This window comes from Spermophilus citellus, assembly GCF_964194105.1.
Source record: "Spermophilus citellus genome assembly, chromosome: 8".
Lineage (NCBI taxonomy): Eukaryota > Metazoa > Chordata > Mammalia > Rodentia > Sciuridae > Spermophilus > Spermophilus citellus.
Genome location: NC_138189.1, coordinates 1,240,622 through 1,255,563, shown reverse-complemented (window position 1 = coordinate 1,255,563; position 14,942 = coordinate 1,240,622). Strand labels below are relative to the sequence as shown.

The window sequence follows — 14,942 nt, the reverse complement described above, 5'->3', positions numbered from 1 at the left end:
AAGTTCTTCCTAAGCAGGGCATGGTGGTGCATGTCTGTGGTCCCAGCTGCTCAGAAGGCTGAGATGGGGAGGATCACTTGAGCCCAATAGTTGGAGGCCAGACCCCCATTTCAAAAAAAGCAAGATGGACACAGTGGTGCAAACCTGTAATTCATCAACTCCAGAGGCTGAGGCAAGAGGTTTGTAAGTCTGAGACTGACCTGGGCAACTTAGTAAACTTAGCAAGACTTTGTTTCACAATAAAAGTTTCATAAAAGGCCTGGGGATGTAGCTCAGAGGTAGAACACCCCTGGGCTCAATTGCCACTACAAAAAAGGTAAAGACTCTTACCATTGTCACTCTTTTTTTTTTTTTTTTTTTTTTTTTGTATTAGGGATTAAACCCAGGGGTACTTTACCAATGAGCTACATCCCCAGCCCTTTTTATTTTGAGACAGGGTCTCAGTAAGTTGCTTAAGGCTTTACTATTTGCCCAGGCTGGTCTAGAATTTGTGATCCTCCTGTCTCAGCCTCCCATGTCACTGGGATTATAGGCATGCAACTCTGTACCCTTTTCCTATTGTCTATCTTTGTCTCTCAGGACTGCCACCTAAATACTTCTTTTCTATCTTGTTCATTCTTTTTTCAGCTAAAATAATCTTTTAATGCATCTATTAGTTTTCTTTTCAATGCTCATATTTTTACCTCTAGAAGTTCTATTAAGTTTTGGGTTTTTTGATTTTTTAATTTATATATGATAGCAGAATGCATCACAATTCTTATTACACATATAGAGCACAATTTTTCATATCTCTGGTTGTATACAAAGTATATTCACACCATTCATATCTTTATACATGTACTTTGGATGATAATGTCCATCTCTTGATAGGCTTTTGTTTATTTATTTATTTTTTGTTTTAAGTCTTCAACAATTTAAAGTATACTTATTTACAATTTTAAGTATACTTACATTTGTCTCCTGGCATGAATTCAGTATTTTCATTTTCTTACTTTTGTGGGAGATGAATCCTGCTCTTTATTGTGGACCTTGGCCACAGTGAATGATGTGTGTTTTGTGATTTCGAACTGTCAGTTCATCTGCAGCATGGTCTTGTCCATGGGAACCCTGTGCAGTCTGTGTGTTGAGTCAGCTTCTCCAGTGTGGATGTTGCATTTGCCCTGTGGGTGCAGTGGGAGCTGTGGGATCTTGGAGGCCATGGAAGGAGCCTGTGTGAGATCCCCCTCCAGGTACAGCTTCTCCTGCTTGCTCAGTCCTTCCTCCCAAGAGCACTTCATTGTTCCCAGCTTCTGGGAATTCCCATTACCTTTTGTGGTCCCCACTATTTATTAATTTTTAAATAAACCTTTAACTTTGGGATGATTTTCGTCTATAGGGAAGTTGCAGAGATGCTGCAGAGTCCCAAATCATCTGCCCTAGCTCACTGAATGCTTGTCTTGGTAACTGGTCACAGCTCAGCCCCTTACTCCTGACCCAAGCTTGATTCTGTTTCCACTTTCTGGGCAACTTCCTTTCTCTGTTGCAGGACCCCATGCTGCTCCTGAGGCCCTTCTTGTCTGTGATGGCCCTACAGTGGGGCACACTGGCTGGTGTCTGTTAGTGCAGACCCGGGGCTTGTCTTGCATTGTTTCCTGGTCAGCAAGTACCCTTGTCACCTCCCACTAGGGTCAGTGAGATACCTCAGGGATCATTGGTCGTGTGGCCCAGATGACGTCTGCCCGGTGCCTCCTTGCACAGCACCCTCTGCCCTGAGGACCAAGGAAAGCAGGTCCAATCACTCAGCTCTGCCCCTGTGGCTGATGCCCCCATGTGTGTCCAGCCTGGGCCCTGCCCCTATGCTGCTTATATCCCACTGCCCTATTGCTCTTTCCCCATGTGTGGTCTCAGAGATCCACTCGGAGCATGCATGTCTGAAACAAAACCCAGTCTTCCCCCTGCCCATTCCTGAACATCTCTTGGTGGCCTCCAGCTGTCCTCAGTTCAGCATGGCAGCCCACCCTCGCTGGCACTTAGGCCAAAGCCTTGGCAGCTCCCAACACCTACATTGTTCTATAGCAGCCCTAGTCTGAGTGCTCCCCACCCCACCACCCATCCTGCCCGAAACCGTGGCCTACGAGCCCTGCGGTCTGTCTCCATGCTTTTACAACAACAGTCCTTTTAAAACAGAAGTAGGCAGGGTGTGGTGGTGTATGCCTGTAATCCCAGTGGCAGCTGGGGAGGCTGAGGCAGGAGAATAGCTAATTCACAGCCAGCCTCAGCAATTTAGCAAGGTCCTAACAACTCAGTGAGGCCTTCTCTCTAAATAAAATATGGAAAGGGCTGGGGCTGTGGCTTAATGGTTAAGTGTCCCTGGTTACAATCCCTATACCAAAAAAAAAATGGGAAATGGGCTCAAGCTCAGTGCTCTGTGGGCCCCTTTCCCTGGTTGAAGCCAGAGCCTTCCCAGAAGCTATCCTGCCACATGCTCCACCCTCGCCCTGACCCTGCTTCCTGTATTCTTCCTGTATAGGCTTGCTGCCCATAGCTAATTCTCGGTATGTCTTGGAGCCTTTGTGCCAACAGGCCCCACTATGAAACCTCTCATGTGAAACACGAGACCACTCCAGATACACAGGACCTCAGGGCCTTCCACTGACAAGTGCAGCCAAGTGCCTGCGTGTTCCTTCCCATCCAGCTATCTCTAGCAGTTGGGCATTGGGCTTGCAGAAATAGAAAATGGTTTATGCCTGCAACTGAGGTGGGCATTTGTAAAATGATAACTGATAAGGATTTTGGGTATTTGTCAGCTGTGTGTCTATGTAGCAGGGGAGTCCTCATGAGCTTGGTGATACAACTTGGGGTGGGAGCTCAGGCACACGGACTCTTTCACCAGGAACCTGAGGCCTCTAGTCTTCTGGTGTGAGCATTTGGATGCCAGTAGTTCTTCCTGGCCCTCCAGCAGGGTACAAGGGCAAGAAAAGGGATTTTGGTTTCTCAGTCCACTGGCACCTCCATATCTCATCTCCTTTGGAGTATGTGTCCTTGTATTGATTTGGAGTATTTGTTCTCCTGTCTGCATGTGATAGGAAACTAGCTTATTGTTTCAGGTCTCATGTTTGAATCCTATCCATGTTTTAGCAGTATCTTTGATCTTTTCTGAAAAACATGTATTTTTAAAATTGATACATAAAAGCAAAAATTATACCTATTTAGGAGGTACATGTGATGTTTCAATACACATACACATTGTATAATGTTTAAATCATCCTCTGCCTTTTTAAAGATAATTATGCTTAAATGTGCCATATAGCAAGTAGTTGTAATTCTGCTTTTGTGTTTATAAATGCTTAAAAAGTTATTTTATTGCTCTGTGTTTTGCAAAAAGTTTTGTTTTACAAAAATATGCAAGCATTGTTTGAAATATATGTTCTGATGGATAAATTCAGCCCGTTCTAACTGGACATCAAGCATCTTGGTGTTAAAATGTGCCTGAAAGTGTGGGGTTTCAGAGGTGCTGTGACCCTGGCTTTAATTTTTGGCTGACACCGGGCAGGCATAAGAGTGGGATGATCTCACAAACAGTTTTTTGTTGCCAGTGTCTGTAGTGTGAGCCTGCAGGCACAGTGTTTCTGCAGCATCAGGGGTAGGAGAGCTTCCCCGCCCTGACTTAGCATCCGGGCATTCCCTACAACCATGACCAAAAGGAAGGGACCAAGGTCAGGAGGCTGTGGCAGATGGGTTGCCCCTCTCCTCTGGACTTCTCGCATGCCCAGTGGTGACTTGATCTCTCATAGAAACCCTTCTTCCAAAGCAGAGTGTTCGAGTTAATGGTTATGCCACAGGCCTTTTGTTCTTTGTGAAGTAAGTGAAGTCATAGTCCATGCTCTCCTTCCTTCTTTTTTCCAGTTCCTCTTTTTTGTGCATGTTCCCAGGTGTTAGCAGTGGCCCTAAGCAATTTAGTAAAATTAAGTTGAGACTTAGTACTAAGTTGCTTAGAGCAGCCAAGGAAAGATGCAGAATTCCTTTGCTCGGACAGTCTGCCCAGAATTGGGCAGCAAAGCCTTCCACAGTGAGCAGAGGAGCACTTTACCTGATGACCTTGGGAGTTGTTCCTGAGGAGAATAATTCCAGCTTCTAAGTCTATACTTCATTGAGAACAGAGGGTTTTGTTTTATTTTGTTTACCTGGCTGGAATTTTTCCCAGGGTGCTAATTTGGAAGGGAGCAAAGGGATCATTTACAGGAGAGGGTCACACTAGAGCTTCAGAGCTACCCTGCTAGCATGTGTCAGGTGCTTAATGAGTAAGACCTTGCTTTGTGGCCTGGCCCCCTCCATCTCCTCTATCTTCCCATTCTGCCTGAGTTCCAGTTTTGCTATTTCACTGAAAAAGATGAGTCTTAAAGGAAAAAGAGGGGGAGGCACTTTGGAACAGCCACATAAAGACCAGACAGGTGTCAGCAGGAATGTGGGGCTGGGGGCCAGGTCCCCCGTGACTTGCACTAAGGAGAGGGTCTGTAGAGCCTGTCTGGATTTTCCTAGGATCTCATAGGTAGTTTTGATTTGAGCAAAGTGTTATGGGTTTGTTTCTTTATTTCCATGTGGTGCTGAGTGAGGATACAACCCAGTGCCTCACATGTGCTAGGCAAGCATTCTGCACTGAGCTCAGCCCCAGCCCCATGAACATTGTTTTAAGTGGAAGACATTTGAAGTGTGTGACTCACATGTCACTGTTGGGTACTTGCTCATAGTGTTGAGTAGAGGATAATAAGCCTAGAGGGTCAGTATAGAATAGCTGCATTTGGGGAGTCATTTGGGACTCTGGTTTTGAGAACCAGGGCCTTACAGAGACCAGCAGGAAAAGGTGGGTTTGTGAGCCTCTAGGACACAAGTGACCATGCCAGAGCAGAACATGAGATGCTGTTCAAGCAGCTGCCTGGCAGCACTACCACACTTCCTGGCTCTGGAATTGAGGATTCTAGTTTCCTCCCATTAGTGGAATCACAAAATTTGACCTGTGTCTAGCTTATCTCACCTAGCATTGAGCTCAGGGGCACTTGACTACTAGGCCACATCCCCAGCCCTATTTAGTATTTTAATTAGAGACAGGATCTTACTGAATTGCTTGGTGCCTTGCCATTGCTGAGGCTGGTTTTGAACTTGCCATCCTCCTGCCTTAGCCTCCTAAGCTGCTGGGATGATAGGCATGTGCCACTGCCCCCCCCCCCCGCTTTTTTTTTTTTTTAATATTTATTATTTTTTAGTTCTCGGCGGACACAACATCTTTGTTGGTATGTGGTGCTGAGGATCGAACCCGGGCCGCACGCATGCCAGGCGATCGCGCTACTGCTTGAGCCACATTCCCAGCCCCCCCCCCCCCCGCTTTTTATTTTTTATTTTTTTTATTATTTTAAACAGAGAGAGAATTTATATATATATATTTAGTTAGTTAGTTATATTTATATATATTTAGTTAGTTAGTTAGTTTTCGGTAGACACAACATCTTTATTTGTATGTGGTGCTGAGGACCGAACCCGGGCCGCATGCATGCCAGGCGAGCGCGCTACCGCTTGAGCCACATCCCCAGCCCCCCCACACACACTTTTTTTAACTACAGGGGATTGAACCCGGGATGCTTTGCCACTGAGCCATATCCTCAATCTTAAATTTTTTTATTCTGAGCCTAAAATTTAGTGAGTCTCAACTTAATTTTACTAAGTTGCTTAGGGCCTCAAACTTGCAATCCTCCTGCTTCAGCCTTTTGAGCCACTAGGATTATTTTGCAGATGTATCATATCAGTTATTAGTTTTGAGCAGCTTTTGTAAAATTATCAGGAAAAGACACATTTTCATCAGGTGCTCTTTTGCATCAGATGATGCATCGTCTGCATCTGCATTAGATGATCAGATGATTTCCTTCTTTATCTTGAGGAGCTGCTCAGGGTACAGGCAGACTGGGAGCTCCCTCAAAATACACAACCCAAACAGACTGGAAGAAGTCAAGAACAGAGAAGGCACACTGGCTAGCCCTGGCCAGACAAAGAGGACTTCAGAGCAGCTGCACTGGGAGCAGGGAGGGAAGGTGCACCTCATCCCAGAAGCCAGGTGCAGAAGAGCTTAGTGTGCTGCACATACCTAGAATGTCCAGAGAGGACATGTCCATTTTGTAGAGCAAAATGGAGTTATCCTTGCTGAATACTGGGGGCTTTCTGGCATGTGAAAATATAAATCTGGGTTTGGGTGGTGGTTTCAGTGGAATCTATAAATTTACCACGAATCCCTGAGTTGTACACTTACAACTTGATGAATGCTGTGGTATGCAAATTTTACCTGAGTGGTAAAATACTGCTTTAACCCCAGTATTTAAAACTAATGGGGAATACCAAAAAAAAAAAAAAAAAGCAAAATCAAGACAAAATGAGTACCATCTTGAAGGATATGCCCCTGTCCAGACTGGGACAATTTGAGAGTGAGAGCAAGTGAAAAGATAAAGGAATCCATGAGTCTTTTGGAATAATAAAGAGCATGGGAGTGCAAGAAAGCAGGCTTCTCTCTGGCTTCAGGTGGCAGGTACAGAGATGAGGAAGGGCTGCTCTGGAGCACCAGTGTGGGGAGGAGAACTATCTTTGTAAGCCTGGGGTGTCCCCTGCAGTGGCTGGCTCACAATGGAGCAGTCAATGTGTGTTCTATCAGAGATGTTTTTTGGGCCTTTCATTGTCTCTCTATGACATGTGCCAAGTGAACCTGGCCTGTGAGCTACCACCATATACCACTTTCCGAAGACGATTGGCATGTAGATTTGGGTGGTGGTAGGGATGTGCTGTTTTGTTTTGTGGTGCTGGAGATTGAACCCAGAGCCTGCCTCATGCTAGGGCAGGCGTTCTACCATTGAGCTACATTCCTATTCCTTTTTATTTTATTTTGAGATGGGGTCTTGCTTAGGATGGCCTGGAACTTGTGATCCTCCCACCTCAGCCTGCCACGAGTAGCTGGGATCACAAGCATGCTTGGCATGTGGTTTTGACTGTCAAGAAAGAAATGGGTTTAAGGAGATATCTGCTAAGTGGTTTTGGAACTTGGAGCTCCTGAGCCAATGCCCATGGTTGTCCTTGTAAGTGATGACAGAAATGCTCCCACTGTTTGCTCCTGCTCGCATCTTTCTCTGCCCCTGCTGATAGAGACCTCCTCTCTCCAGTTTCTCCGGATCTGTGCTGACCTCTTCAGACTGGTCCCTTTCCTGGTCTTCGTGGTGGTGCCTTTTATGGAGTTTCTGCTGCCTGTGGTCGTGAAGCTCTTCCCCAACATGCTGCCATCCACCTTTGAGACCCAGTCCATCAAGGTGAGGACATCATGGTCATAAGCACCTTTAAAAATGCGTCTGAAGTTCCTCACCAGAGCCATGTTGCTTGTGACTGACACATGAGGATAAGGTGTCTTGTCATCCACAAAGGCTCAGGGTCCTCCATACCCTGTCATGTATGTTCTGTCTGGGAACCTCTATGAGGCCCCTTTGAGTGAAGTGGTTGTGTTAGCCTCACTGTCTGGCAGTGAAGAACATGCCTGCCAACCCCTGCTCTAGGGAGTCACACAAAGATGTATATATTTTTAAAACCATGAAATAGAAGAGATTGTTTCAGAATGTATTGCACTTAGATGAAAATAAGCATTGTTGTACGAAATGTGTATTAGAGCTTGGGGAGCTTGGGGGAGCCTGATGGAAGTGTGAGACGTTTGTTTTACAGGGGTGATGGCAGTTGGAGGAGGCTCCTGGAGCTGTGGCCTGGAGTAGAGGGAGCTGGTGGGATGTGGGAGGGCAGTGGGCCAGGGCAAGCCCAGCCCTCTCTCTGCCCTTGCAGGAGGAGAGGCTGAAGAAGGAGCTACGGGTCAAGCTGGAGCTGGCCAAGTTCCTACAAGACACGATTGAGGAGATGGCCCTGAAGAACAAGGCAGCCAAGGGAAACGCCACCAAAGACTTCTCTGCATTTTTCCAGAAGGTGCTGTGTGCCTCAGCCCCGTGTACTCTCCATCAGTCCAAGGCTAGGTGGAGCTGCAGAGCACTCCAGCCTTGGCAGCTGCTTCCTCCCTTCTCTTCCTTCCTTTTGGCTACACTCAGCAGAGCGGAGCTGCCAGGCAGTGCTGGCTGGTGCTTTAGGGAGTTTAACAAGGAGACTCTGCTGGTCTCCAGAATCACTTGTTCATGTCCTGGCTTTGCAGCACTCAGAGAAGGGAGAACATCATAGACAAGGAGCCCAAGACCTGAGATTATGGTATGGTGGGTAGTTTGGCTGAGACACTCTGCCTGGTGCTACCTAGAATCTTGTCAGAGTCTGGGTGATGGCAGCAGGAGCTGAAAAGGGAGAGGGAGTGCTATCGACAGGGTCTCTGGGATCAAGCTCAGGGTCATGGAGCTTGAGAGATTTGTGTTGCTTTTTGATGTCTGAAGACTGTCTGAAGCTGGGTGCCGTGGTGCACATCTATAATCCCAGCAGCTTGGGAGGCTGAGGCAGGGAGGATCACAAGTTCAAAGCCAGTCTCAGCAACTCAGTGAAACCCTGTCTCTAAATAAAATACAAAATAGGGCACAAAGACTGTGTCTGAGGTTCTCAGAAAGCCTCCACCAGACAGTGTTATTGGGCTTTGGCCCTTGCTTATGTGTTGTCTGGTGCTTTGCACTGCAGCACAGAGGAGCAAAGTCTGCAGCTACAAAGGCAGAAATACCTGCTCTGTGGCCTTTACAGAAAAGTGTGCTCACCCCAGCGCAACTTTGGAGATATCATCTTTGGGGAAGAGGCAGGTATAGCTATGGAACTGTTGAGTAGGTAGGTTCTGCAAGGAGCTGCAAGCAGCTGCGCTTCAGAGGCCCAGGAGAGGGTGGGGTCAAGTGGGAGCTAGAAGGGAGGTGGGGCTGCTGGTGGGCTGCAGCTCCAGAGAAGGACCTGCTTGTGGCAGCCTGGGTTGGGGGATGCTGCATTTGGCCTTCCCCCTGGAGAACCTCCAAAACTGTTTCTAGGTGATATCCTGTGTGGCTCAGTCTGGGTCCTTTTGATCTGAGTCAAGCTCCTGGGGGTGCCAGGTCTGCTGTTCTACTCCCTGACCTCTGCTGGGGACCAGCCCAGCTCACTCCTGATAGAGACTAAGCCTATCTGTTATATGGGAAGAGGTGCGGGCCAGACTGGTCTGAACTGAGGTTCTCTGCTTCCTAGAGGGCAGGCACATAGACAGTAGCAGTCCAGGGCTCAAGTGGCAGCCCATTCCCCTGTACTTGGACTCTCTTGGAGGGAAAAGCAGGTGCACACAGCTCTGCCCTCTTCTCACCACTGAGCAGCTGGGGTTCTGCGTTAGGACCCAGGGCACTGCCTCTGCAATTGGTGGTTAGGTCCCCTTTCCCAGTGAATGGTGGCAGGAAAGGTGCAGGGCCAGTAGTTGACGTGTGTATCTGAATCCATGACAGGCTCAGTTGACACTGAGTTCCTGAGGTGTGAGAGGCTCCCCATAGAAGTATGGTAAGAGTTGGGTGGTCCAGGGCCTCTGCACCCTGACCCCCCCTTGGTTCTTCACCTCTGCTGTGTCCTGAGACTGGGGTGGGGACAGGAGAGCTCTTAGAACTTACCAAGTGGATAAGCCCTCTGGGTTGCTCCTGCTGCAGATCCGGGAGACAGGAGAAAGACCCAGCAATGAGGAAATCATGCGGTTTTCCAAATTGTTTGAGGATGAGCTGACTCTGGATAACCTCACACGACCGCAACTGGTGGCACTGTGCAGGCTGCTGGAACTCCAATCCATCGGCACCAACAACTTTCTGCGCTTCCAGCTCACCATGAGGCTGAGGTCCATAAAGGCCGATGACAAGGTGAGCCATGCCACAAGAAAGGCCACGCGGACCACTCTGCTTCTTTGGTTTCTTGCCTTTCTGTTCCTTTTTTTTTTTTTTCTTTAACTGATATATATATAAACGTAAAAGTTTAACAAATTTGTGGAGTGCCATGTGATGTTCAATACATATCTATTCTGCATGTTCGTATGTTGCGATATTGGGATAGCACCCAGGGCCTCAAGCATCTAGGCAAGTGCTTAAGTCACTGAGCTTTGTCCCCAGCCCTTTAAATATTTTTTAAAAATTTTGAGGCAGGTTGTCCAGGTTGGCTTTGAACTTGTGGTTCTCCTGCCTCAGGCTCCCAAGTTGCCTCTGTCCCTTGCCCTGGGCTGCACTGTGGCTTCCTACACGTCCCCAAGCCCTTCTCCTGGCTTCCCCCAGGACAGTCAGCAGGCCTGCCATTGTTTTGCAGAGGGTAGCTTTCCTCTGCAGCTTCCTTCGCAGGGTGTGCTCCCTGAGTGTACCTGCACACACTGTGCGTCAGGCATCTTAGCCTCTCAACCACTGTGCTTGCTTCTGCTTTCAGGTCACTCATCCCTCATTCTCTCCCAGGTTGGCTCCACTCTAATACCCATTGTGTGACCTCTAACTTTCAACCATAGAAATTCTCTCTTTTTTTTTTTCCAATTTTTTCTTTTTTGCAGTATTTGTATTGATTGAACTTAGGGGTGCTCTGCCATTGAGCTATAACCTCACCCCTTTTATGTTGCTTTAGAGAGGCCACTAAGTTGCCCAGGCTAGCCTTGAACTTGTGATCCTCCTCCTCAGCCTCCTGAGTCACTAGGATTACAGGCGCGGCTACTGCACCTAGCTCGCTTTGTTTTCTTGAACACTCTAATCGAAGCTTATGAAGGTTCCACCTAGAGTGGGATGGGGACTGAAGCACATGTGGTGTGACTCTTAGGTTGAGGACAGGCAGCATTCCAAGCATCACTACTATGACTGGGAGAAGTAAAGGGAGGTGAGGTTTCTACACTCTACTTGAACCAGCAGGAGAGTGGATTGGAGTGTGTGCACTGTGATACTAGGGGACTGCTGAAAATGCTCCAGAAGCACAACTTGGGTGTCCCACAGGAGGACAGGGAACAGACAGAAGTGAAAACCAGCTTTAGTCACAGTAGACCAAGTGGACACAACCCAGGTAGGCAAATGGCTGAGCAGACTTCTCTGTCCATCTAGTGCCATGCTATTCGATGATTAGGAGGAGCTGTCTTGGATGCCACAACAATTGGATGGGTCTGGAGGGAACTCCAGAAGCTGCCTGCATTATGATCCCCACATGCCTGACATTCTTCAGATGACAGCCATGCAAGCAGGGGCTGTCTTGGGTTAGGGGTGGCTTCTGTCCTATGATCCCCATGAACATGACATTCTTTAGTTGACAAGTGACAGCCATGCAAGTGAGGGCCCTTGTGGGGGTGGAGGTGACTTCATCTTGCCTGGAGCAGAATGGATCCTGGCTAGAATGTTGTGTTGCTTTATAAACTGTTATCGCTAGGACTCCCAGAGAAGGCACGTGGGGTCATTGTTCTTTGTTAGAGCTACATGTGTATCTACAATGATCACAAAAAGTATGATTCTTACAATGGAGATAAAGTTGCTACCTAGGATGTTTATGAGGCAAACGCTGAGAAGGGGCTAGGGCTACCTGACGCAGACCAGGTGGGCCCTGAGAGCTGGCCTTGTGTCTTCTGTCTTCCCACCTGTTGCTTCCTATACTTCTCTGTGACTTGTGCAGCCTCAGGGTATGAAGCCACAGGTATCTTCAGGGTGTTGGGGTCTCTCCTCCCTCCATCCTGTGAACACTGAGAATGCCTTGGCAGATCGCGGGCTCTGTGAATCAGGCCAGGGCAGGATAGGTTCTGCTGGCAAGACGTGGGCCCTGCCACACGGAAGAGGTGCCCGCGTGTTGAGAGTGCCTACTCCCTACATGGACCTAGGTCGAGGTGGATCTCTCTGCGTCTCTCGGTTAATCTTGGCCGTTCTGTGTTCCCTGGGCCCTGGCCATCCTTCTAGTCACTTCAGACCCAGAACCAGGCTCTGGTGTGATGCTCTGTCTTTTGCTTGGCAAAAGCTCTTAGAAAAATGGCCTCTGACTTGACAGTTCTTTTCTAGTCATGTTAACAGCAGCACCACAAACCTTGCACAATGGTGACTGGCTGATGTTCTCTTACAGCTGATTGCTGAGGAAGGGGTGGACAGCCTGAACGTCAAGGAACTGCAGGCAGCGTGCCGGGCGCGAGGCATGCGGGCCCTTGGTGTCACAGAAGAACGTTTGCGAGGACAGTTGAAGCAGGTGCGTGGCCTGGGGCCCAAGTTCTAGGAGGAGCTCGCTTTTCACCCAGACCAGAATAGGCCTGTTGTGGGAAGCTTCAAGAGTGAAAAACTACTGAGGCTGGGGTGTGGCTCAGTGAGGGAGTGCTTGCCTGGCATGTTCAAGGCCCTCTAAGACTCGCTTGGGCCTTTGCCATCCTCTGGGCTGTCAAGCAGGCCTGATGAGGTGGCACTGTAACCCAAGGGGGTGCCTGAGCCAGTCCGGGACTGCTTGCTGGCCTTCTAGTCCTGCTGTCGTGCAATATGAGTGTCCTCAATTTTGGTGGCCTGTTGAGAGTGGCTTTGATTGTTTCAGCTTGCTCCTGTCACCCGAAGACCAGTGAGCACAGGTGGCCTCCTTGGACAGCTCTGGGGCATGTTCACACTTCGTGATGGCTCAGCTGAGCCTGGGAAGGTCTGGGAAACATGCTCTCTAATCTGGCTCTGATGCCCTTGGCTGGGCAACTCTGAATAGGTGTCTGGTACACAGTGGGCACCTACATTTGGATTTCAGTGCACTCTGCCTCCTGCAGCAGCTCAAGGGGCCCTCCAGCAGAAATCCCAATGTCAGGTCTTTGGTGCTCAGTGCCATTGGATCAAGTGAATGTACAGGGGTTAGGGGACATTTGTCCTTTGCTTCAAAAGGCCTAGGATGCAAGGCTCAGACCCAATCTCCCTCCAGCTCTGTTCCACGATGACAGCTTCTTGGCTGTCATCCTCCTGCTGGTTTTCAGGCATTCCTTCTTCAATGTAGATGAAGAGGCATGCACACCTACCTCCCCTCTTGACGTAAATGGCATTTCCTGGGCAGTACCTTCTCACCAGATGCATGGCTCCCCAGCAGAAACTCCCAGTAGTGGGCCCGCCCTGCATGTGCTGGCCATTTCTGGTGGTCTTCAGCATTCTGCAGCACAGCTGCCTGGAGCCATTGGGTGGGGTGCTGTGTGTGTATTCCCTGCTCAGGCTCCTCAGTGTGGTCCATGAGGCTATAGCATGTTTTGGGGTCAGGGCTCTTCCTTGCCTCTGTTCAGTGTTTTCATCCTGTTCTTAGCATTTTGTCTTATCTTTCTCTGTGTGTTCAGTTTGTGTCCAAATGTCAATCACTGAAGTAGCCCGACATAGTGCCCAACCTGTGGCAGGCCTACACACACATGAGTGGGGTCAGTCTCTGTGCTCCTGCATGAGTGGGGAGGTTCTCAGTAATTCCATCTTTGCTGCTCTGCTGTTTCTAAATACAGAGAGTGCTGACTGTTCTTAAAAAAAAAAAAATCAAATTGTGTACTTTATTTTTATGTGGTGCTGAGAACGAACCCAATTCCTCGCACCTGCCAAGCAAGCACTATACATACCACTGAGCCACAACCCCAGCCTGTTGACTGTTCTTAACTCCTGGTGATTGAGCTGCAGAGCTGTTGATGGCCCTGGGGCTTGTGCCTTCAGTTTACCAGGGTGGTCAAGTTCCAAGGTAGCACAACAAATGACCTTTTGAAACATGGAATGTCATTTTTGGAGCATTTGTTACAGTGACTTAATGAATCCATCTACTCAAGCCCTGTTTTGCTTGTTGCTGCCAAACCATAGCAGCAGAGTAAAGTTTGGGGACTGAAGGATCTGGGCCCTTCACAAGAGAACAGGATAGGGCCAGGGGTCAGGTGGGATGGAGGCTGCACCAACAAACCTGTTCTGATCCCAGTGGCTGGACCTGCACCTGCACCATGAGATCCCCACGTCACTGCTCATCCTGTCCCGAGCCATGTACCTCCCAGACACTCTCTCGCCTGCTGACCAGCTCAAATCCACACTGCAAACCCTCCCGGAAATTGTGGTATGTGCTCTTGGGAGACCCTGTTTGTCAGTTCACTTGGGGGGGAGGGGGGCACTCATCTTCTAAGCCATGGAAGCCTTCCATGCAGGAGCCTGCAGGTCCACCTGTTCTCGCCTCATCACTTATCTGCCTGCCCCACCCCCACCCACCACACCTGGCTTGGGATAAGCCAGTCTTGGGCACACTGAGTCGTCCTGATCCTGCCACAGTTGGCTGGAGGCAGCAGGTTTGAAAGGCTTCCTTGAGTCTTGGTAATGGTGCCTGTGTCCATCTTTTTTCTGAATATAGAGTGGTCCTCTGAAAGGTGCAGGAGGTAATACTTGGTAGCCTTGTACATTCCCAGCACTGGTGGCAATGTTTCAGTATGCCTTCCGTCACTTCTGTGGAGTTCAGATGATGACGTTGCTGGGAGATACAGAGAGGCCTGGGACAGTGTGCACTCTGCAGCCCTGGGACTCACTCACAAGTGCCCTTCTTCTCTGAAGGCAAAGGAAGCCCAGATGAAGGTGGCAGAGGTGGAGGGTGAGCAGGTGGACAACAAAGTAAAACTGGAGGCCACGCTGCAGGAAGAGGCCGCCATCCAGCAGGAGCACCGGGAGAAGGAACTGCAGAGGGCCGCAGAGGCAGCAGTAAGCACTGGACAAGACCCACCACTGGGGGCTGTGGCTGTCCTGGTCCAGCTTCCCTGGAAACCCCTTCATGTCCTTGCTTGTCTTCTGAAGTAGTCAGGGAACTGCAGGGAGGCCCACTCAGCACTGGCAGAGGGTCATTGTGGAACCTACCTTCTCAGGGTGCTGGCCTAGGGCCTTGGGCAGAGACCAGACTTGTTTTCCCTGGACTCAGAGGCTGCAGGAAGATGCACTGTGACAAGGGCTTGGGGTGTTCTGGGTTGTTCATCACCCACCCATAGGCAGCCTCCTGCTCTACAAGTGTTGAGCACCATGGAAAGGTAG

The 14,942-nt window shown here is 49.0% G+C and overlaps 1 protein-coding gene across 1 annotated transcript in view; it reads left to right on the top strand.

Annotated features, from left to right (window-relative positions):
• The window catches only part of LETM1 (leucine zipper and EF-hand containing transmembrane protein 1), a 40,101-nt gene that overhangs the window by 12,739 nt on the left and 12,420 nt on the right, over positions 1-14,942 (top strand). The window contains exons 4-9 of the mRNA XM_081304428.1: positions 7,173-7,316; positions 7,834-7,971; positions 9,624-9,827; positions 12,028-12,147; positions 13,858-13,989; positions 14,475-14,618. Coding sequence (XP_081160554.1) covers positions 7,173-7,316; positions 7,834-7,971; positions 9,624-9,827; positions 12,028-12,147; positions 13,858-13,989; positions 14,475-14,618 — 882 coding nt within the window. The remainder of the gene's footprint in view (positions 1-7,172; positions 7,317-7,833; positions 7,972-9,623; positions 9,828-12,027; positions 12,148-13,857; positions 13,990-14,474; positions 14,619-14,942) is intronic.